The sequence below is a fragment of the Euleptes europaea genome, chromosome 9, assembly GCF_029931775.1.
Source record: "Euleptes europaea isolate rEulEur1 chromosome 9, rEulEur1.hap1, whole genome shotgun sequence".
Taxonomy (NCBI): domain Eukaryota; kingdom Metazoa; phylum Chordata; class Lepidosauria; order Squamata; family Sphaerodactylidae; genus Euleptes; species Euleptes europaea.
The window spans coordinates 68,087,542-68,111,006 of NC_079320.1; the positions used below are offsets into that span (position 1 = coordinate 68,087,542).

The following is a 23,465-nucleotide window of genomic DNA, read 5'->3' on the forward strand; positions in this document are numbered from 1 at the left end:
ACCAAATTTCCAACAAACACACACAGCTTGAATATGACTGCTCAGCAATATATTGTATGTGTGTTAAGTGCCATCAAGTCACGACCGACTTATGGCAACTCTGCAATATATTACCAAAATTATATTTAAGAAACTAATTATTTAAGTGTGATATTTTTGTTTCTGTATTATGTTGTAGTTTGTGATTATGCTTTGTCATTTCCTGATTTGACTTGATTATTTAATAACTTTGTTTTGATTATTTCTGTGTTGTTTAATTTAAAAAAATGTAAGTTGCCTTGAAGCATTGGCAGGAAACGGGAGGAAATACTGAACTTTTGCTTTCTGGCATGGGAGTTAGGATTTAAGGTATGGGAATCAGACTGCTAGCCACTGAAATCATACTACAGAGAAAAAGGGACACAAATGTTTCCATCAATAAGTATTCATTTATATAAGAAATGCCTGTCATTTCTACTTTAAAAAATGAAGCACTTCTATTAGCTTAAAATGTACTTAGGATTTGATACTTTCTATCTAATATAGTCTGACATAACTAACTAGCATTCCCCTCCAAGATAGAACACAGCAGCTATTTAGCCAAATTATCATCAGGGAGGATATTAAATATTCTATCCGGCTCAAACTGAAGTGTTTTTGACAATGAACATCACATTCAGATCAACAGAGGTGATTGTTCAGTGGGTTTGTTTACTGCATTCCATCCTGTAAATGGCTAAATACAAATATATTTGTGAAAATTCTTAGAAAGTTGATCACACTATGTAAATAGCCAAAGAATATTCAGGTTTTAAATCATGTGTGAAATTAGTTAGCAAATTATGTTGACCAACTAAATTAATGATAAATTGAATAACCTGATCTTGAGGCTGCAGGAGGGTCTAACATTAAAAAGACACCCCTCTGAAGAACATGGCGTCCCGAGCCTCCATCAGTTCAACTAGTACCAAGAATAGATTAATCTTGCTTTATCAGGATAGGTGGCTGTCGCCAAATCAGTCGTCCCAATTAAGGAATACGAGGGCAGATAATCTCTTACTCAACAGACCAATAGTAAAGGAACTGAGCTTCCTTGGCAGCTTTTGATGTAGCTCTAAGGATAAGAGGATTTATTGTCTTCAAATAGATTAGGTGGGACAAATTTTCTAGGTGTTATGACACACCAGTTGTACATTTGCTGTGAGGTTTAAGTTTGGACCAAACCAGATGTGATGCAGCTCTGGGGACTAACTGGATTGAGGGATACAGATGCTGGAGAAGGATAATTTAACTCTCCCTTTGCACCATTTTCCTGATCAAAATCTCCCCTGAAGCTGCTATTCGTTCCTCTAGAAGGGAAAAATGACTTTTCCCCACACCAATGCTACTAGCATCTGAGTGAAGGGAGAACCTAGTTTAAACTGGGGAAACAGCACAGGAGGAAGGGGCTAAAAAGCCCTCTCCAGCACCAATACCCCACTTAAATTCACCCACCCAACCATCTTTGCCTGCTTTTAAGTTGAAACTAAAATGTTGGGAAATCCAATCACAGACATACTGCACTCTGTCTGGTTTGGCCCTTAGCAACATTTCTTGTTGGTTGTTGGCATTTCCATGCTTTTGGGGGCAACGAAAGAGAAATGAAGGGAACAGAATGCAAGCAAGGGTAAGAAAACAGTTCTGCTCATCCTGGTGAAGAAAATATGCTAGGACTTTATTTTAGAAGGTAAAAAAACCCACTTAACTAGCATGCACATAAGCATAGTCCATTCACTTGGTACCCCTCCTGCCACATGCAATTATGCCATTACTACAAGGGAGGTTTGGACCCACTTGTCAGGAAAAAAATTAAAAAGGTAAAGATCCCCTGTGCAAGCACCTGGTCATTCCTGACCCATGGGGTGACGTCACATCCTGACATTTCCAAGGCAGACTTTGTTTGCGGGGTGGTTTGCCAGTGCCTTCCCCAGTCATCTTACCTTTACCCCCAGCAAGCAGGGTACTCATTTCACCAACCTCGGGAGGATGGAAGGCTGAGTCAACCTTGAGCCGGCTACCTGAAACCGACTTCTGTCGGGATCAAACTCAGGTCGTGAGCAGAGCTTTTGACTGCAGTAATGCAGCTTAACACTCTGCGCCACGGGGCTCCTAAAATTACTGCTGTTTATAAAAGCAGTGTCTGGGAAACACATGGTATCATCATAATGGAGAGGATATTGGCACCTTTGTGGCCAAAAAGCAGAAGCCACTATTTCCTCTGCTAGCCATTCTGTTTTTGTGATTGGTAAGGAATTGGCCTTAAATCAGTAGCTCCCATCTTCCCCAGATCAGAAATTGCCTCTTACTCCAGCATTCAGCATGAGTTAACAATAGTGCAGCAACCTGTCAGGTGAGAAGGAGGCAAATTTCCTTGTCACCTTTGGGGGACTCTCAACCTTGAGTGTCTCTTCAACCAACTTCCCATATACTTTCCCTCTTCCCTTTCAACTAGCCACTTAATTCTGGCACATTGGGTACGTGCGCATGCAAGAAAGCGTTGAGAAATGCTAGCCAAACTTACAGAATAGCGACAAAGTTTTGTTCTTCAGCCACGTCATTTTTTTTGCTACAACAAAGCTGTTGAGAGCCTTAAAATGTAGCAAGTAAAACTTGTTCTGGCAACCTGCTTTGATAGCTGTGACAGATACAGGCTTGCTAGGCCTCAAAAGATTTCCAGATTGAACTCTGACAGACTCACATCAGCCTTCAGCTTGGTGAACTATGCCTGCATTTTTGAGGAACAGGTATCTGTGTAGTGTGTAGGGTCAGGATGCCCTTTTGTGAAAACTGGCTGTGTGGCTCGAACTTATTTTTGCCAGTTTCGAAGACATAAAATTGGGCTTTTGCTTAGAAAAAGGACTAATTTTTCAGAGGAAGGCAAAGAGCGTGAAATGATACTGAATAGTCTGCTGTATTTTCTATCCATGCTTGTTTCTTAAAGCCTGGTACCTACTTTTCATATATATGCTTTTATAATAACACCCACAAAAAGGATGTAATGCTTCAGATCCTTTTTTTTTATTCCGTAGGAGAACAATCCTATTAATGATTCTCCCTCTGTTCTGGTAGACTAAAGGCTGGCAACCAAATGTAACTGGATAGCTTGGTGGCTTCCTATATCCTGGTCTGTCTAGCCTCCCCAAAAGGGACATTTTTGTCATGGCCTTTGCAGAACATGAACTCTTGTCCCTTTTCCCTATCCAGGTCTGCAGTATCCAGCCTAGCCCTATTACTACTATTCATCTTCCCAAGGTTCCAGCTCAGTTTCCGTCCTGGGTCTCTGTTCCATTCACTCTGCACGCTCTTGTCTTCCATGGCACTATAGCAAGTACTACTACAGTTAATCACAAGCAGCACATCTGAAAGGACATCAAGCAACTAGTTGCAAGAGGATAAGCAAGCCAGCCAGGGCAGAATGGGAGAACCATTCCTCCATGAACAGACTCTTCTCTAAGGTCTGAAAAGTTCCATCAATAGCCCCTCACACTATAAATGAGTGGAATTTCACAGGATCCATGAAAAGAACAAGCACAGTCCATAAAGAAACACACCCTTCCCTGCGATAACTATAAAACCTCTTCAATTGGACTTCTGCAAGAGAGGTGTCTATTACAGTTCTGAAGTTATTCCATTCTATGCTGATAGATCATGATGCTGAGGCTGTGTTCAGAAAACAGCCAGCTTTTAAGTCTTAGAAGAACAATCACTTTTGAAACTACAAAAGATACAAAGCTTCCTTACCTAGACTGTATAAAGAGAATGAAAAAAAAGGAATGCATATATTACGAAAAACAATAGTTCTATCATACTATCTTCATGGCTTTGAAAAGGTATATACTACACATAGCTTGAGTCTTGCACCCAACTAAAAAAAATTATGAACAACTAATCAGTCGTTTATATGAGCATAAGTGTGGGGAAGAAAAAGCAAGCTACAGAATCTGCCTTCCAAGGTCTAAATGGCCAAGGCCATCCCTGCCTAAATGATCCTTTAGGAACATGCAGAGTTACCTGTGATCTTTTGGTGCACAGGATGTACAGAACTCAGGAAAAGCATAAAAACAAGGAATGGGAGTGAACAGGAATGCGAAGCTTTATAGAGCTGAGTGAATGAAAGCATTTACAGCCACCCTTCCTCAACAGCACACTGGTTTGATCCGCTCCCCCCCCTTCCACAAAGCAGAGTTAGCAATGCAAGATATCTGAAGACATGCCTCAAGATATGTAAAGCAGGTGAGGAGCCAAGAAGGGACATCCAACAACAACAGAAAAACAACAGTGCCAAATACTGCTTGTGCGATCTCCCTGTGCAGACTCAATTTGGAATCTTCCACAACAGGTAGAAAGCCAAGTTCAGTGGACACTGAGCAAATGCTAGTTTTACGCACTTCATTAAGCACCATATAAAATTGTGATATCCAGTAAAAATGTTGTCACAAAAAGTACCATACCTTTTTGTTGTTAATTAACTTCCATTTTACAAATTACTCAACTAGTTCTAACACAAACACTACTGCTGCTCTTTCCTTGGAGAAATCTATTTGAGGACCTTATTTAGGAAATGACAGGAAAATTTTAGACACAATCTTATTAAAAGAGTTTGTCAGTCAATGTGTCTCCTTCAAATAGATGTAGATAACCACTACATTTCTTCATTTTAAAACAGACTGAAATTCAGTGAGGGCAGTGTATACTTTAAACCTTTTGAAATGTTTCTTAGAGGGAAGTAAAGACTGAAGTTTTTACCTTAAAATGTATGTCACTTAGATACTGACGCTGTCATGACTATAGCATATCTGGCAGGTTTTCTGTTTTTACAAATAAGAACAATTTTTAAAATCTGTGAACTCTGTAAGCCAACAACATATTTAAAAGGAGTTCTCCTGTATGTATGTTTTGGAAGATGACAATCAACCCCACTATAATAGCTAAGCAGTTTGCACATTTTTCCAAGTAATCACATAGTACATTTCTTCGTAGGTACCATCTCAGAACGGCAACAGTGGACGTTGCTAGTTTTGTTCCCACTGACACACTAAATGGACCAAAATTACAACAGGAGTACAATTGTCCTGAAACAAATAACTATTCCCATAGCCTTGAAACTCTTCTTTGTCTGGGTATTCTGCCTTTCAGACAGACTTTTCAGCATTAGCACAAATTTAAAATTATGCAAGCACAGAATGACGGCCGTCTCTCTGAAACCCAATAAGGTTCACATTACTTACTCATTGATTTCCGGATGCCCTAATGAAAAGAATGGTCAAGACACTTATTCTACTTTTCTCTTGTATGTGTCTCAGCAATTCAGCAGTAATGCCACACCACGCAGCAGTTTTAAATACTACATACTAAGCAACGTACTTACTAGGCTGCCGCCACCATCATTACTTCAACGCTTTGTGCGCAACGTTTGAGACAAAGCCTTTTACCTTCATTTTTGACATTACTAGTCTGTATATCAGCAGGATGGCCTTGAAGCGAAAGACGAGGCTGTTGCAAACGACTGATCATCGGCTGGGGTGACACCCGACTATATTCTATTCCTCTAGCAGGAGAACGAGACCTGGGAGAATTCCTCGGAGACTGTTTTGGTGAAGGCCGTGGTGAGTTGCGTGGGGATGGAGAGAACCGATTCACAGCTGGATGCAGTGCGTGATGGCAGCTATCTTCATCGTCCTCTAAGCTCTGTGCATCAAGTTCTTGATCACTAAATGTACCTCTCCTCATAGAACTGCATGAAGAGCCAGAACTACGCCGAGAAGCAGTAGCTGCATATTCTTGCCGGAGACCTGACAAAAAGCAGGACAATTTGTTGTTCAGCTCTGTTTAAATATAGAACTATTGTAAGTGAACAAAACGTGTCTGGAAGTATTACCACATTTGATACTCTATCCAGAGGTTCCCAAACTGTGCTCCAAGGAGCACTTGGTGCTCCGCAAAACATCTCCTATTGCTCCATGAAGAGACTGGAAAGAAAAATACTACTGTCGTTCGGTTTAGTATATAGGTGCAAGGTGAAAATTAGTGCTCCGTGATGAATTTCTCTCCTGAAAAGTGCTCCATGACTCAAAAGGTTTAGGAAACTCTGCTCTATCGTAAATTAGTACCCACCCCCAAAGGACATTCGGGGCTTGCTGTCAATTTCTCTTCTTCCTGCTTGTTTATATTTTGCATACTTTTAAATTTGTAATTTGTGTACTTTAATCTGTGCTAATTTCATAAATTTGGATGGTAATAGTTTGTGTCCTCACAAACTGGTTGCTGCATTGTTAGCTGCCTTGAGTCTGAGAAGATAAGGTAGGATAGAAACATTTTAAAACAACAAGCAAACAAAGGGAAGGAGATCATCTGACTTGAAGATTAAAGCCCTTCTGTGTGTCAGAACAGACCCGTGGTGGAACCGTCTCTTTCCTCAACCTCTGCACACTGGAACCACCTCCTGCACTGACATATCAAGAACAGAACACTTGAATGCTTGTCATTACATGAATGATCCTGGAGGTAACTTAGGGCTCACAAGCTTCTCCTACCCTCCCACACTGAACCTAATTAAACACTTTTGCTTTCACAGCAAACCAGAGTGTGCGGTTACATCTGAAGCTATGGTTTGTTCTACTGCCTCCCAACTAAGATGATAACTCTGGTTTAATCCTGGTTTGAATCATTTTGGAGGAAGAAGGAGGTTTACTTGTGGTTTGGATGTAATAGAACTATTACTTTTTATGAAAGCAGAAACGTTTTGTTATTGAGCTGCGGGCAAAGGGAACATTCAAACCTGATGATCCTCCATGCTCTTTTATGTATAAATAATAACATCTGAGCCATGCTACTTCATCATACATTCAACTAGAAGGGGGGAAAGTTGCATAGACCAAACTAGCAAAAAGAATATAAATATAAAGACAAGGAGAAAGGGGCTGAACCCTGACATTCTTCATCCCCTTGATCAGAAGAAATGCTCACCCCACTCAACAACATTAGAAAGGGAAGAAAGTCACACTTAACTCAAGAGCTTCCCTTTTCTCTTTGAGGTCAAAAGGGCATCGGGCATGTTAAAAAGCAGTACATCCCAAGTAAGGCATCTCCCCTAATGCCACTCATCCCGTGGCATCAGTCTACCTATAAGATGCAAGGCTATGCAAGACTTCACCCAAAGGCAGCATCGGTTGAAGTAAATAATTTTATCTTATCATGCCCAGGGACTGCATGCACGGAGGCCCATGTGACTTCTGTGCAAATCTCTTGTAAAGTTCTCCTACAAGGCAGCTGACGCTGTAGCCCCAAATGGGCACACTTAGGATATTATCAGGCACCAGAAGTTGCTGAGTATAGAGGACAGAGCAATGCATTCCATAAATTAGTAGGCCAGGGATTAAAAGATATCCTTGTGCCCAATATTGATTTGGGCATTGAAGGAAACAGAGAAATTAGAATTGGTGAAAGGCTTAATTCTGTCTACACAATAGTTGAGGTGTCTCCAAGTTTCCAAGTGTGCAATTTTTCTTAAGAACATAGATGCTTTTCAAGTTAAATTTCCACAGCTTACCAAGAAGGAACAGTTCTTCAAAAGAAATCAAGACTGGAACCTGAAAAAAATGTGTCAACTCTTTATTGTGAAAACACTTACTTTCTTCTTGCATCCGTGCTAAAATTTGCACATCTGTTAAGTCATTTAGTTTGTAATTTGAGCCAATTGAGTCTTCATCCATTTCTGAAGCACTTAATTCACTGTCTATAGAGGATTGTGGGCTCAGTGGAGGATTTCTATCTGATGAACTTTTGAAATGACCTAAAAGAAAAGGGAAAAATGGGGGGGGGGGGAAATCCAGGAGTCATCTTACCTGTATGAAAAATTTAACACGGGGGGGGGGGGGGAGATGAATTGTGCTACAAGAAGCAAGTCGAGCTAGTTGACACACAACCCTCACACTTTTCCTTGGATGAGTGCAGATAAATTTACAATCGGTCAGATAACATTAACCTTGCTGAGGACAGATAAACAGAATTTATCTGAACTATCACTGAAGAAACAAAAGGAAGAAGGCTGAAACACTATCAGTGCAATCCTCAACAGAGTTACACCCTTCTAAGCCCACTGATGCCAATAGGTTTCAGAGGAGTGTAACTTTGTTTAGAATTGCTCATTTGATCAGTGAATTTGTTATTGGGAAATCCTTTAAACTGTTCAACTTTTACAGAGTCATAAATTACTAGTTTTGGTTCATGTTTCTGAGACTCCTTCCATTCCTATGCATAAACTAAGCGTGTTCAAGTTCCACTGCCTCACTACATTCCTTCTCACTGAGGAATTACAACACTGGAATATGTCCCCCATCTGAAGTTTCCACTGGACAAAAAATTAATCTTTAAGCGCCAAATCTCCCCCACCCCCTTGTATTCCATCAAACAGAGCAACTTTGTGCTATCTCCAGAAGTGCCCATATGGTTGGACAGTGCTGGATTTGGACATGCCCAAAATTGCAGGAAGCTCACTTCAGCGTATCATTGTTTTCCAAGTCATGGTAAATACAATGACTCACAGCTACCTTAAGGCTTCATTTGCCATGTAAGAATGCATGGCAATGAATATTTTGAACGGAATAACCCAGGAAATAGCCCAGCAGTCTACATAATATAAGTTGAAAAATCTGGTCTTCGCAACAGCCACCCACAGGGAAGCCTGTAATTCATCCCTTTTTGACCTGGCTGTGGCACCAACTGGTATCTGATTGATTTGTGTCATGTCAAGGAAACTAAGTTTGCTGAGAGGCATGGCAGTATATCACTGTAGTCAGGAAGTCAAACAGAGGCAACTTTCATCTAACATGATGAGTTTAATGAGACAAATTGTTAGAATGTTTATACGCTGGTGTTGATTCATGTCACCTGCAACTTAAAATGTGGCCATTATATTTAGAGAGACCCTTACCTGAGTTTCCAGGAAGAATGAGCTGTTTTACTAAAGGAGGTTTCACTGGTGTGGAGGAAGGGGAATTGTAGCTACTGTTGTAGGGACTGCCAGTGTTTGGACTGTAAGAGTTTGTGTAATTGACAGTGCTGAATGGATTACTGTACAGACTGTGTCTCTTGAGGGCTGTATAAAAGAGGAAAGAACAGTATACAGGAAGTCAGGGCATGAACTGTTTACTTTAAATGCTATGTAGTCACAAGTGTAAATGATTTTTCCATCATTTTAAAAAGAAGACTCCTTACAGAGCAGTAGCAATATGTGATCAAAACCTCAGTGAAACAGTCAGTATTTTTTGTTGCCAGCATTTTTTGCTCTATAAGGCATTTTGTGAGTACCAAAAGCTAAAAAGGCATCCAAAAGCAACAACTTCACTTAACATCAGGCTTGGTCTTCCAGTTTCATTTGCAGTCCTTTGGGGGAAAACCTATGGAAAATTTGTAGATGGATGAAGGAGCCTGGTTACACAGGAACGGAAGCTACACTGCCAGTAATACCAAGGAAGTGTACCACAGCTTTATGCAAAGGATCAACCACTCCTGTCACCGTCAAACATACTCTGAGTTTCTCAATCAGTTTCTCCCAATTAGTCCCAGAGTCCCACGACAGTAGCATTAAAATATCTTGCATCATGGCATACTGCTTCTCGCTGCACAGCCCAATCCATAAAGACAAACACAAGTTGCTTTGGAAGTCCTGTTTGCTCAGAGATTGAACTTCTTTTCTCCAAAGAGTCTGTTGCTCATCTGAGATTTTACAGGTCAGCATCAGCAAGCAATACTATTCTGAGGCATCCAGAGCATGCACCTCTCATACAAACAAGACCAAGACTCATGATCTCCTGCTCAACCATCAAATGAACACACGAAGTTGCCTTATACTGAATTAGACCCTTGGTCCATCAAAGTCAGTATTGTCTACTCTGCCCGGTCTACTCCGACTGGCAACGGCTCTCCAGGGTCTCAGGCAGAGGAGGTCTTTCACATCACCTACTTGCCCAGGCCCTTTAACCAGAGATGCTGGGGATTGAACCTGGGACCTTCTGCATGCCAAGCAGATGCTCTACCACTGAGCCACAGTCCCTCCTACCATACCACTGCACATCATATGCCTTGAATTCTTGTGTATCATGACATATGGCAACATTACTGTTGGTGAGACCCAGACCAGAAGGTGAAAGAACTATACAATCATGACATAAGTCAAGCTCTGCTGAATCAAACAAAGGCTTATCTAGTCCACCATAGTGTTTCTTACAGGGGCCAATTAGACACCTCCAGAAAACCCACAAGCAAAGCCTCTCTCTCCCCATATGCCAATTACAGTATTCTAATGGTTACCTTCTGGCGCCCCCTCCCCCACTCAGAGCTAGCCACCTGGCATCTATTAAAGCCCATTGCTTTTCATTAGTGGCTCCCACTTTGTGGGACAGGCTCCCTGATGAGTATGCCATACTTTGCTAGGGTATTTAACCGGGGTCCGAGCTGCAGCTATGTAGTGGAGGGTGGGATAAACGCAATTTCATTATGAATGGTTTTGAAGTGTAAGACACCTTGAGCCAAAAGGGAAATGTGGTGTATAAATGTTTGATTGATTGAATGATAAAAATAAAGGCAATAACCCTTCACTGCTTTTGCCAGCAGCAGCTGGTATTCAGAGAAACGCTGCCACTGAACATTTATCTGTTCTCCTTCTAAAAACTATCTAAGCTATTTATCACTGGACCATAGGATGGGAACTCCCTTAAATTATTGTTGTGTGAAGAACTGTCTCTTCTCTGCCCCTGAGTCTACTGCCAAGCAGTTTTGTTGGGTAACCCAGCGTTTCAGCATTTTGGGAGTGGGAGAAAAATTTATCTCTATCCACTTTCTATAAATCTGTCATGTCCCCCTCCCCTTCCAGTCATGTTGCCTCTACATTAAAAGGCCCCAGGGGTCTTTTCTCATAAACAAGCACCAAACCCGTGATAATTTTGGCTGTTCTTTTCTACACCTTTCCCAGCTCTACAATATCTTTTTGACATGCTGCGATTAGAACGGTACACAGTGTTCCAAATGGAGTTGCACAAATATTTATAGAAAGGCATTACAGTTCTGAGCATTTTATTTTCTGTCATTTTACTACGGTAGTAATATCTTTCATAGAATTTGCTATTTCAGTGTGAACTAATGGCTTCACTGAGCTATCCACCATTACCCAAGATCTCTGTTCTGGTTAGTTGCTACCAGTTAAGACATCATTAGTCTGTAAGTATATTGAAAATATTTTGTTTTGCCCTAGTATGCATCACTGTTCACTTCCATGTCTCATTTACAATTTTGTTGCCCACTCACATATTTTACAGAAATCTCTTTGGACTAGTATTTGCTACTAGCCTATTTAATTCTCTGTCCAGCACATTTTATTACATCATTAGAATGACAATTATTACAAGAGCAAGGAACCTTAAAGATTAACAACGTTTTGTAGCATCGGCCTTCACTGACTCGTTTCTACTTAGCAGATGCTACTCTTTCAAGCCAGATCACTGAAACTCTCTGGTCAAAGAATTTGGAAAAGCTACCCCAGAGCAGGGGTCCCCAACATGGTGCCCACCAACACCTTTTCGGGTTGCCCACCAAGTGCTTTTAGAAAGTGGGAGAGGCTAGGTGGGGCATTTGCCCAGCAGAGCTTCTGATTGACTAGTGCAGATTAAAAGGCATCCTGTTAAACAGAGCTTCTGCTTCAAATGTCGAAGAGTTACTATTAGAGTTATATATAACCTCACTCCATGACATTCTGTGGTTGGCTCCACCTCCTGTGGCAGCCATTTTGTTATTGTGCCCACTGCCCTGTGTCAGAATTCCAAAGGCGCCCACAGGCTCAAAAAGGTTGGGGACCCCTGCCCTGGAGCTTCTTAAAAAATAAAAATAGGGCCCCTTAGAATGAAAGGATTGATTTGTTTCCCCCTTCGGCAGCCTACCTAACAAGTGATGCTATAAGATTTACGCCATTACAAGCAAACCCAATTTTTCTCTTAATAGCTAGAGAGAAAATCTATGATTTGGCAATATGAAGAATATGTATGGATTTTCATCTGAGTTTAACACTTCTATACAAGCTTCCTAACATTTTCAATACAGTTTTTTTTTTAAAGGTAATAATTCAAAAGGAGAAGGAAAATCTAAGTATATACACATACACACACTAAATCCAAGAACTGGCCAATTTCCAAGATTCAGTTCTGATGATGCACAAGGACTTAAAAGGTAAAGATACGAACAAGCCCTGCTCGCAGAAGTGATCCACTCACACAAGCAATATGATGCAGGAACTATAAACGAATACAAGACCACAGCTCTATTTGTGAAAAAAGCTGCAAGTTACATGGTTTCTTTCCCAGTAGGGAGGTGGGATAACATGTAATGCTGGAACTGCAAATCTACAATGATTTTTCTTTACCAGAAGAGTTACAACTGATGTTTATTTCACACAGTACAATTTTGTGTTTGGAGATTGATCTAAGTGGGCAGTTTCCTGAACTTAGTACCTGGGACTGAAAAAACACAGACATCTCTAGCTCTCTAGCTATTACAACCAAACACTTCAGTTGCTTTGATTTTGATGGAAGAAATGTGAGAATGTGCTTACCACCACCACAAAAATCAACTAGACTTAAAATGCCTTGGGCTAGGTTTTACAAAATACATTTTTAAAAAACATTCCACATCTCTGGATACTACTTAAGCATAATCACTGATGCAGAAACTCACCTGACATTGTTTGTTCAAGCCTATGGATCAATGACTTTTTAGCACTTTCGATATCTGGAGTTGGGTAATCCAATATCTGCCTACACCAAACTAGTGGACTAACTGATTTCTGCACTGGGGTCACTTTTTTCTTTGGTGAGGTATATAACCTATGGAAGAAAAAAAGTACAATATTAAATGAAGGTACATAAGCTGCACTATTCTAATGAGTTTAAATTATGGCTTTCTGTAATACCATAATAAGGCTCAAAGGCTAAGCTTGCTACTTTTAAAGTGTGCTTTCCTGAGTCAAGTTAACTGTCAAGTACACAGGAGCATGTTTACTCTAGCCAGGTCACAGCTCAAACACAAGCAAGAAAGGACATTTCAGACTGTGGAAACGTATCAGATGACAACATGAAATTCCCATTTCCAGAGGAATGCCCAGATACAGAAGGATGTGAATGTATCCAAAACATTTTGAATATCAGTGATTTTGTTACGTAATACTGAAAAATCTATGGGTTTGCTATTCAGAAGGAGTCTGATCAGACCAATCAACATTCTAAGAGGCTCTCTGCAACTTCAATCTGAGGAATTAGAGGAATAGCTCTAAATTGTTGCATATTAATTGAAGGCTGTAGTACTTCTGGAAAAAAATCAGCTCCAATGTTAATTTCAGTATTCAAAAGGTTTTACAAACCCAATCATAAACATATTCTTGATTCATAAAGCCTGTTCCAAAGATTCTACAACTATATATACTGTAAAAAATCTTAACTCCACCGAAAAGTTCATAACTGCATCCCAAACCATCCATTACTGTAGCACTAAACCCTGCATGCGTCAAGTGTGGAAACAACGCCAAGGGATTTTATCACTTCAGTATCTTAGCCTGAAATGTTTACTTGTTTACCAAATAAGACACATAACAACTCACAGAGTGAGATTTCCAAGTTAGGTACCCCCACACAAGTTTCACATACAGCCTCAAAATAAAAGTCCCATCTTTGAGCTGTGTGTGTGTCTGTGTAAAGTGCCAAGGCGCAGCCTACCTATGGCAACCCTGTAGGGTTTTCAAGGCAAGAGACAAGCAGAGGTAGTTTGTCATCGCCTGCCTCTGCATAGCAACCCTAAAATTCCTTGGTGGTGGAAGTCCTTGGTGGCCCACCCTGCTTAGTTTTTGAGATTTGACGAGATCGAGCTAGCCTTGGCCATCCAGGTCAGGGCATCTTGGAGCTAGGATCAGAGAAATAACATTTATGTCCTACACATAAATTATAAAATGACTGGACCTTAACAGGGGCTAAGCTGCAACATTAACAATGCAATCCTAAGCATATACATACTCAAATCTCACTAAGTTCAGTGAGACACTCCCCAGTAAGTGTACTTAGGACTGTAGCCTAAGAGAGATTTCTCTGTGTGATAAGGCTCTAGGTACAGGCCCAGAAAAATATTGGAAAGAGAACTTGTTTTACCTGAACTTTTTTTAAATTGCAGCAGAAAAGAACACCACTTAATGTCAATGATGGGCAACCCCCCCCCCAAAAAAAACCTTTTTGGCTTAAGCCAAGCTCCTTTCAAGAGCCCCGTGGTGCAGAGTAGTAGGCTGCAGTACTTGCAGTCAAAAAGCTCTGCTCATGACCTGAGTTCGATCCCGACAGAAGTCGGTTTCAGGTACCCGGCTCAAGGTTGACTCAGCCTTCCATCCAAGGTCGGTCAACTGAGTACCCAGCTTGCTGGGGGTAAAGGGAAGATGACTGGGAAAGGCAATGGAAAACCACCCTGTATACATAGTCTGCCTAGTAAACGTCGGGATGTGACATCACGCCATGGGTCAGGAATGACCCGGTGCTTGCACAGGGAACTACCTTTACCGTTTACCAAGCTCCTTTCAAGATACAATTTTGACTTATTGAACACTTTTATCTTCACAAAGTAATAGTTACCTTAAATTTGTATTGCTACTCTACATAATGTAAGTGTAGACCTATTTATTTCACTTATAATCCACTTTTCTTGATGAGACACAATTCAAAAAATGCAATGTGTGTATGTGTGTGCTAAGTGCCATCAAGTCACTTCTGAGATGGCGACCCTACGAATTATTGCACTCCACAATGTCCTATCATAAACAGCCCTGCTCAGGTCTTGCATACTGAGGGCCGTAACATACATTTTCAATGTCAGTGTCAATTTGTAGTCATAGGGCAAGAAAGTGGGAAGTTCTTCAGAGGAGAAAATTAGGGTATGGGAGAACCCCATGACAACTCTCTCCATTGTACAGATTGATCCCTCTTTAGAAGATGGATGAGCACAGGATAAATGGGCACTGTACTGGGTGGGGAGAAGGAAGAGTTCTTTTGGCACCCTAGACTATAAATCACCTTTTCAGAAATGTGATTGTATCTTACATTCTTAGACACTTTAAGTAGACCTTTTGTGTGCGAAAAAATCTATTAATGTCAAGGCAACTAAACTCCGTTATCTTTGACCTGTGTAATTTACTGTATTTACCTCACCTGTCCCTGCTAGCCCTACAGAAGACTGAGATGTTATGCAGAGCACTGACATTCTTCTTTTGAAGTACTGGAAATCCTGCTAGTTTCTGAGATTTCATCTGGCACTGTCTGCTCAATTTCAAGCTACTCTTTTGGGCCCCAAGAGCTAGAAACTTGCTTCTTTTTTTAAATGAAGCTGAGCGTCATATAGGTTTGTTTCTCCTAAACCATTTCTGATAGTGTAACATTACTAACCACACACACAGGTAGTTTAAAAGCAAACACTGTTCTTAACCAAAATCTAAAAGTTAAAAAGTTATTCTGAAAGTTATCATTGCATGTTTCTCTTGAAGCTTGGGCAGCTCATTCCTGAGGGGGAGGGCTGCACCGGTGACTGGAGGCAGCGCAACTGTGCTGCCTCCAAAGGAGGGTTCCCCCCCCACTGAGCCCGAAACCTTGCCCTTACCTGGAAAACCCGTGCAACTGCTCCAAAAGGTGGCATATCTCCAGGTAAGGGAAAGGGGGCGTTCCCGGGAGGAAAGGGCTTACTTAGGAGGCTGCCTAAAGGGGGCTCCTCCCCTGGTCTGGCACAGGAATGCCCCGGGAGGACAGCGCACAGAAGTGTGCCTCCGTACGCTGACATGAGGTTGTGCCAGCATCCCTGAGTGGCGCTGCTGCAGCAGCGCTGGGAGGATGGCGTCTGCCCCCCCAGCATCTGTGCCACCCTGGGCAGCTAAGTGGCACGGGCACTGGCGCAGGGAGCCCAAATGCCAGTGCAGCCCCTTCCTGGCCTCTTAAGGACTTTTGTAAATCTAGCAGGACATAATATATATATATATTTTATGAGCTGGTTAATGCCACACTGAAAACCATCACCGAGAGTCAGAATTTTTGGGGGGGTTTAAACTTATTCTCATACATTTCACAACTCTTAAATTAGCTGAGTGAGTCATCTTGCAGGTCACTGATCTAGACAGAACAGTAACTCATATACCCAAACTATAAACTTGTCTAATTAGAGGGCTGTACAAATTTAAAATTAATATGCAATTTTTAAGAGGACAGCTTTTGTACAATATGCTTGAAAAGTTATTACATTTTATTAAGGAAGGAGGCTAAGATAAACAAAAATGCAATTTGCATTTAAGCAGCTGCCACAGCTCTTAAATTGGTTTAAGAACTTACGAAATGCTGCTTACACTTATCCATCCACTAAAGCTATGCTTTTATCTTACACAAAGAAAACTGGACTATTTTATTTGCATACAAAAATAGTTGTAATTATCCGCAATAGAGAACAACTTATCTATACCAGGGAGCTTCGCAGCATGTCATAATAAGCATCTCAACAGTGATTTCACACTGAGAGGCGTGTCATCCTCAGGGCACCCAACACACACACACACACAATTCATACAGGAACTGGGCCAAATGCAATAGCAAATTCAGTAGAGGATGCATAGTAACCATTGAGGCAAATCTAAAAGAGCTCCACTAAGCTCTGGTTTGTATTATCATCATAGCCATTTAGAAACACCTAAAAACATATAAAGTCTCTCCAGGAATCAAAGACCAAACCTACGCGTGAGAACAATATAAGTTATGAGAAGTTTGATATTGAGGATATCAAAACTGTGCTACTAAAATATATGGTTATTCAAGTTTAATAGAAATATAGAAACAGACAATAAATACAGTATACTTTAGAATGTATCAGGATATAAGGGACATCCACAACCAGGGTAGACCTGCATACTTCTGTTGAAATAATTGAACAGTAGAGAAGAATTGTGAAGTATCACTGTAACCCCCATCTCCCTCATCTTTTTTTAATGTTTATCCTTTTTTGGGGGGGGAATAAAAATTTATAAAAGAAAGAACAAACCTACGAAAAGTGCATATGGCTGTTCCCCTTCCCCATCCAGGGCCAAAGGTAATATAGGTCAAAGGAAAGGGGAGGAACAGAAAGGGGATTGTGAGGAAAATTCACCAGGGGATTGGGGGGGGGGGGGAGAATAAGAGTCAATTGCCTGACAGTCGGACTCAGAAGACTGACAGTGCTCTTATGCAGAGTTACTCCATCCTTAAACCCACTGAAATGGGTTTTTGCTGTGGAGTATCTGTGCACAGGACTATACCCTTAACCTCCTGCCTGCTCCCACTGAAGGAGGCTAGACAGTGGGAGGCAGGAACTTGTACCACCTCAGCAGCCACCTATATCTCCCCAGATATTCATCTCACTCTTTCAAAACTTCTCATCTAGCTACACACCTGATCATTCTTTTTTTAACTATGGAGCAATTAGTTCTGTTGCCTTAGCAGTTAAAGAAGTGGATGTTTCTGGACATCCACAAGCTACATAATGCTGGTTATAATTTTGCTTCAATTTTTCCATGACTTTTTTTGCTAGTCTTTCAAACTACCATCCTTCTCATTAAACTACACAATGTCTTACTTTGTTCAAGGTTAACTTGAGTCCTTCTAATAAGAATAGCCATGCTGGATCAGACCAAGGTCCATCAAGTCCAGCAGTCTGTTTACACAGTGGCCAACCAGGTGCATCTAGAAAGCCCCCAAACAAGACGACTACAGCAGCATTATCCTGCCTGCGTTCCACAGCCCCTAATATAATAGGCATGCTCCTCTGATCCTGGAGAGGATAGGTATGCCTCATGATTAGTATCCATTTTAACTAGTAGCCATGAATAGCCCTCTCCTCCATGAAGATGTCCACTCCCCTCTTAAAGCCTTCCAAGTTGGCAGCCATCACCACATCCTGGGGCAGGGAGTACAACAATTTAACTATGTGTTGTGTGAAGAAATACTTCCTTTTATCTGTTTTGAATCTTTCACCCTCCAGCTTCAGCAGATGACCCCACGCTCTAGTATTATGAGAGAGAAAAGCTTCTCCCTGTCCACTCTCTCCATACCATGCGTAATTTTATAGGACTCTATCGTATCACCCCTTAACCGCCTTCTTTCAAAGCTGAACAGCCCTAAGCGTTTTAACCACTCCTCATAGGGCAGTTGCTCTAGTCCCCTGATCATTTTGGTTGCTCTTTTCTGCACCTTCTCAAGCTCTGCAATATACTTTTTAGGTGTGGTGACGAGAACTGTACACAGTATTCCAAGTGTGGCCTCACTATAGATTTGTACAAGGACAGTATGATAGCAGCAGTTTTATTCTCTATTCCTTGTCTAATTATGGCCAGCATGGAATCTGCCTTTTTCACAGCAGCTGCACACTGGGGTTGACATCTTCATCAAGCTATCCTCTACCACCCCAAGATCCCTTTCTTGGTCTGTTGCTGCCAGCACAGATCCCATCAGTGTATATGTGAAGTTGGGATTTTTAGCCTCAATATGCATCACTTTACATTTGCTCACATTGAATCTCATTTGCCATTTTATTGCCCATTCCTCCAGTTTGAAGAGATAGTTTTGGAGCTCTTCACAGTCTGATTTTGTTTTAACCATCCTAAATAATTTGGCGTCATCTGCAAACTTGGAAACCTTGCTGTTCACCCCCAGCTCTAGGTCATTGATGAACAGGTTGAAAAGCACTGGTCCCAATACAGATCCCTGAGGGACCCCACTGCTCACATCCCTCCATTGTGAGAACTGACCATTGATTCCTATACTCTGCTTCCTATTTTTCAGCCAGTTCTCAATCCATAAGAGGCCTGGCCCTCTTATCCCATGACTATGAATTTTGCTTAGCAGTTTTTGTTGGGGGACTTTGTCAAAAGCCTTTTGGAAATCCAAATACACAATGTCCACAAGCTCATTCCTGTCCACATGCTTACTGACACTTTCAAAAAACTCTAAAAGGTTAGTGATACAGGAACTACCTTTACAGAAGCCATGTTGGGTTCGAGCTCAGCAGGGCTTGCCTTTCTATATGCTTGACAGTTCTATCTTTAATAATGCTTTCCATCAATTTACTTGGAACAGACATTAAGCTAACTGGCCTGTAATTTCCTGGGTCCCCCCCGTACCTTTTTTATATTAGCTCTTGTACTGCCCCTGCTCCTGAGGATCACTTCTTACATTTGTATTCAGGTATTCATGGGTATATCAAACAAGTTATGAAGGTTACATGAATACAAATTGCATTCCCCTTACACTCATGTGGGAATGGGGAAAGGAGGAGGACAACTCTCACGTGTATTTCAAAGTGAAAAGTCACTATTTTATATATGCATGCACCCTTGATAACCTCAGTAATATTCTGCATTCAGTTATCTCTACTGGAGTACAAAATGTAAAAGTCATCCTAATAAGCACTACCTACATGGCCTACCTATAAAGATTTCATTCACATACTTAGTAATGTTATTCATAGTCATCGGTGACAATTTGGGACTCAAAGAAATATATACACTATGTGTAGGTGTGAGAGTTCCCAACCGACCTGTGTGTGTAGGGGGTAAGAAGTCTTACAGAAATCTAATTTAGTCTGTTATTGTATCTTCCAAATCCCTAACAGAAATTTTTTTAAACCCCTTAACTCAAATCCAAAACATTACAGAATACCTGCTCAGCAGTTACCTCAAGGAGATCTGATCTAGAAAAAGGGTCAGATACCTGAAAGTTTGTAAACCAAGGTAGTCATGGCTTAGAGAAAACAGCAATAAAACTCATTGTTGGGGTCCATAATCAAAGTACCAGGACACCAATAAGCACACGATTTCAACAACCCCAAAAGATGCAGAAACCACACTACAGATATCACACCACCCCAATAACCTCATCTGAACACTTAATACATGAGTGATGTAACATTTCTTTCAGAACTAGGTCTCCAAATACACCCAAGATCTCGTGACAGTAAGAGAGAAAAAAATTGGATGCTTTAGAAAGCACCGCCCAATCTGAACCAGTCTCCCTTCCCCAGCCACTGTGATTCTGGGTTGCTATAACAAAAGTATTCAGAAGCCACTGCTTGGTGGGGGAGAGGACAAAGGGATTCTCTCCATTTATAAACCCCTCCCTTCCCCCAGGGGGAAATGTTGGTAGTGGCGGACGGGGCAGGGTGTCCACTTGCCCGATGGCAAGTGGGCCCCCTTAAACATTAGACAACATGTTAAAAATGTTAACGACCTTTTAGTAGCTTGAAAATATAGTAGACGTTCTGTACGCAAATAAAATTTTAATTGTGCCTTTTTTCCCACTTATGTGTTGTTGTTTTTGAAATTTTATTACAAAAATTAAATGATAGCCTTATAGTTGTGGGTGGGACCCCCTTTGTGTCTCCTGGCAACCAATATTTTTAAACCCAGCCCACCCCTGTTTTGGGAACATTTCCCGTAACTTCGCCAGAAAAAGGAGACCAAGTATCTCCGCCCTGAGATGGGGGAAGATGCAAGGTGGAGATCTGTGTGAGGCCACCCAGATGAAGACTAGCCCGTAAACACACACACACACACTCCAGATTCTTGCAGGGCCCTTGAGCTCTAGAAACAATCGCTCCCTGTGGGGACCTCGAGTCAATGGCCATTTATGCACGGGAGGCTTCGCCTTGGATTTGCCGCTCTCTAGATGCACATTGTCCTGACCTGGATGGCCCAGGCTAGCCTGATCTGGTCAGATCTGGGAAGCGAAGCAGGGTCAGCCCTGGTTAGTATTTGGATGGGCGACCACCAAGGAAGTCCAGGGTTGCTGTGCAGAGGAAGGCAGTGGTTAGTAGTCTCTTGCCATGAAAACCCCATAAGGGGTCGCCATAAGTCGGCTGCGACTTGAAGGCAGTTTACACACACACACACAGATGCACATTTCCCCCATCCAAATTCTTAAAACTCAACAATAAACCCCCCATGTAGAGTTTTGAGAATTCGGACGGGGGGAAACGCGCATCCACAAGAGCGGCAAATACAAGGCAAACGGCCAATTACCTTCAGCAAAGGGCATTTGTTATTGATTGCGCCTCTCCGCTTCCCGGGGTCGCTGGCAGGCCCGTCCCAACCCCTGCCTGTGCTTGCCGACCCCACCCCAAAATCGCGTGGGTCCCCCCCCCGCATAACCCCTTTCTCACCACCCCGTCTCGTCTTCCTCGCAGCCGGCCAGCCGCTCCAGCTCGTCGGGCCTCAGCGGCTCCACTTCGTCCAGGAGGAGGCCGCCGCCGCCGGCGTTTCCCCCCGCTGCTCTCGCCGCCTCCGAGCCGCCGCCGCCGCCGCCGCCGCCGCCTCCGTTCTCCTCGCCCGCCGGAGGCCGCCTGGGCCCGGCCTTGGGGCTGAGGCAGCGGCTCTCGGGCCCCGAGAGCAGCGGGCTGCTCCGGGCGGCGGGGGACGGCGGCGGCGAAGGCGGCGGGGCGGCGGGCGGCGGCGTGCAAGCAGCGGACCCTCCTCCGCCGCCGCCGCCGCTGGGGAGGCGCTTGGGGCTGCCCCCGGGGGCCCCGGCGGCGCTGCGGATGCGGAGCTGCTCGTTCTGCTTCTCCAGCTTCTTCACCAGCTCCTGCAGCTTCCGCACCTCGGCGTCGGCGTTCACGTTGGAATTGATGTCCTCCATGGCCGGGCCGCCGCCCTCACACCGCGGCGCCGTCGGTCGGTCGGTCGGTGGGGCGGCCGGTGGGGCGGCGCTCCCTCGCTCCTCCCGCCCCTCCCCTTCCCCTCACGCTGAGGCGGGCGGGCGCCCCCTACATGGCCGGGCGGGGAAGCGCAGCCCAGGCTCCCCACTGCCGCCGTTCAGAGGCTGGGCCTGGCCTGGCCGAGCCGGCGGCCCGCACGCCTAGCCGGCCGCGGCCCCCGCCAGCGCGCCGGCGGCCATGTCCCGCCCCGCCTTCGCGCTCAACCCCCCCCTTCCCTAGACGAGAGGGGAGATTTTCTTTCCCCCCCCCCCTCAGCGGCGACTGAGGCCTTGTCGTGGGGCGGGGCTGTCAGGGACAACGGCGATTCCACACAGAGGCCCGCGAGGGAGGGCGGCTGCCTGGGGGGGGGGCGCTCGGCCGTTGGGGGCAGCTGCGCGCGCACCCGCACGCACGGCGCCCCTCGCTGCCCTTCCGCGCTCAGGCTTGGGAAGCGGGGCTGCCTCTTTCCGTGGCGTTATAACCTCGGTGTTATATTCTCAGGCGGAAGAAGAAGAAGAGTTGGGTTTTTATATATATATATATATGTATGCCGACTTTCTCCACCCCTTCAGGAAGAATCAAACCGGCTTACAGTCCTCTTCCCCTCTCCACAACAGAGGTAGGTGGGGCTGAGAGAGCTCTAAGAGCTGTGACGAGCCCGAGGTCACCTAGCTGGCTTCGTGTGTAGGGGAAACCAACCCAGTTCTCCAGATTAGCCTCTGACGCTGATGTGGAGTGGGGATTTAAACTCGGTTCCCCAGATTAGAGTTTGCTCATGTGGAGGGGAAGGGAAGGGCAGCCCTGAAGGAGCTAGAAAAGATTCTGAAGTGTGAGGATGGGTCACTGGCCACCAAGATTAAGTTAATTCACGCCATGGTATTCCTTATTACTATGTATGGGTGTGAAAGCTGGACATGGAAGAAAGCTGATTGGAAGAAAGTAGATTCCTTTGAAATGTGTTGGAGGAGGGTGTTACGGATACCCGTGGACGGCCAAAAAAACAAACTAGTGGGTTCTAGATCAAATCAAGCCTGACCTGACCCTACAAGCTAAAATGACTAAATTGAGGCTGTCGTACTTTGGTCACGTCATGAGAAGACAAGAGTCACTAGAAAAGACAGTCATGTTAGGAAAAGTTGAGGGCAGCAGGAAGAGGAAGACCCAACAAGAGAGGGGTTGACTCAATAAAGGAAGCCACAGCCCCCAATTTGCAAGATCTGAGCAAGGCTGTCAAAGACAGGACATTTTGGAGGACATTGATTCATAGGGCCGCCATGAGTTAGAAGCGACTTGATGGCACTTAATATATACACACACACATGTGGAGGAGTGGGGAATCAAACCCGATTCTCCAAATTAGAGTCTACCACTCCAAACCACCGCTCTTAACCACTACACCTCATTAACTGGTCTTATTTCTGCAAGGGGCAGCGGTGGTGAATAAGGGTGTGTCTGAAAGTGTGCCGTGCCTTTCCCTCATGTTCCATCTCCTGTGTTTTTACATTCAATTAGGATCTTTACATTCCATTAGGGTCCTGTGTTTTTACATTCAGTTAGGATTGTTTAGCTTGGAAAGAAGGTGGTTAAAAAGAGACGTGATAGAGGTCTATAAAATTATGTGTGGCATGGAGAGAGTGGAGAGGGAGAAGCCTTTTCTCCCTCTCTCATAATACTAG

The 23,465-nt window shown here is 43.4% G+C and overlaps 1 protein-coding gene across 2 annotated transcripts in view; it reads right to left on the bottom strand.

Annotated features, from left to right (window-relative positions):
- Positions 1–21,734, bottom strand: part of SLAIN2 (SLAIN motif family member 2) — a 36,996-nt gene extending 15,262 nt beyond the window's left edge. For both annotated transcript variants that reach the window (XM_056855632.1, XM_056855631.1), the window contains exons 1-5: positions 21,259–21,734; positions 12,742–12,890; positions 8,951–9,115; positions 7,649–7,810; positions 5,451–5,810 (exon numbers count right to left, since the gene is read on the bottom strand). In XM_056855632.1, coding sequence (XP_056711610.1) covers positions 5,451–5,810; positions 7,649–7,810; positions 8,951–9,115; positions 12,742–12,890; positions 21,259–21,731 — 1,309 coding nt within the window. In that variant the 5' untranslated portion in view covers positions 21,732–21,734. The remainder of the gene's footprint in view (positions 1–5,450; positions 5,811–7,648; positions 7,811–8,950; positions 9,116–12,741; positions 12,891–21,258) is intronic.
- Positions 21,735–23,465: the final 1,731 nt, after the last annotated feature.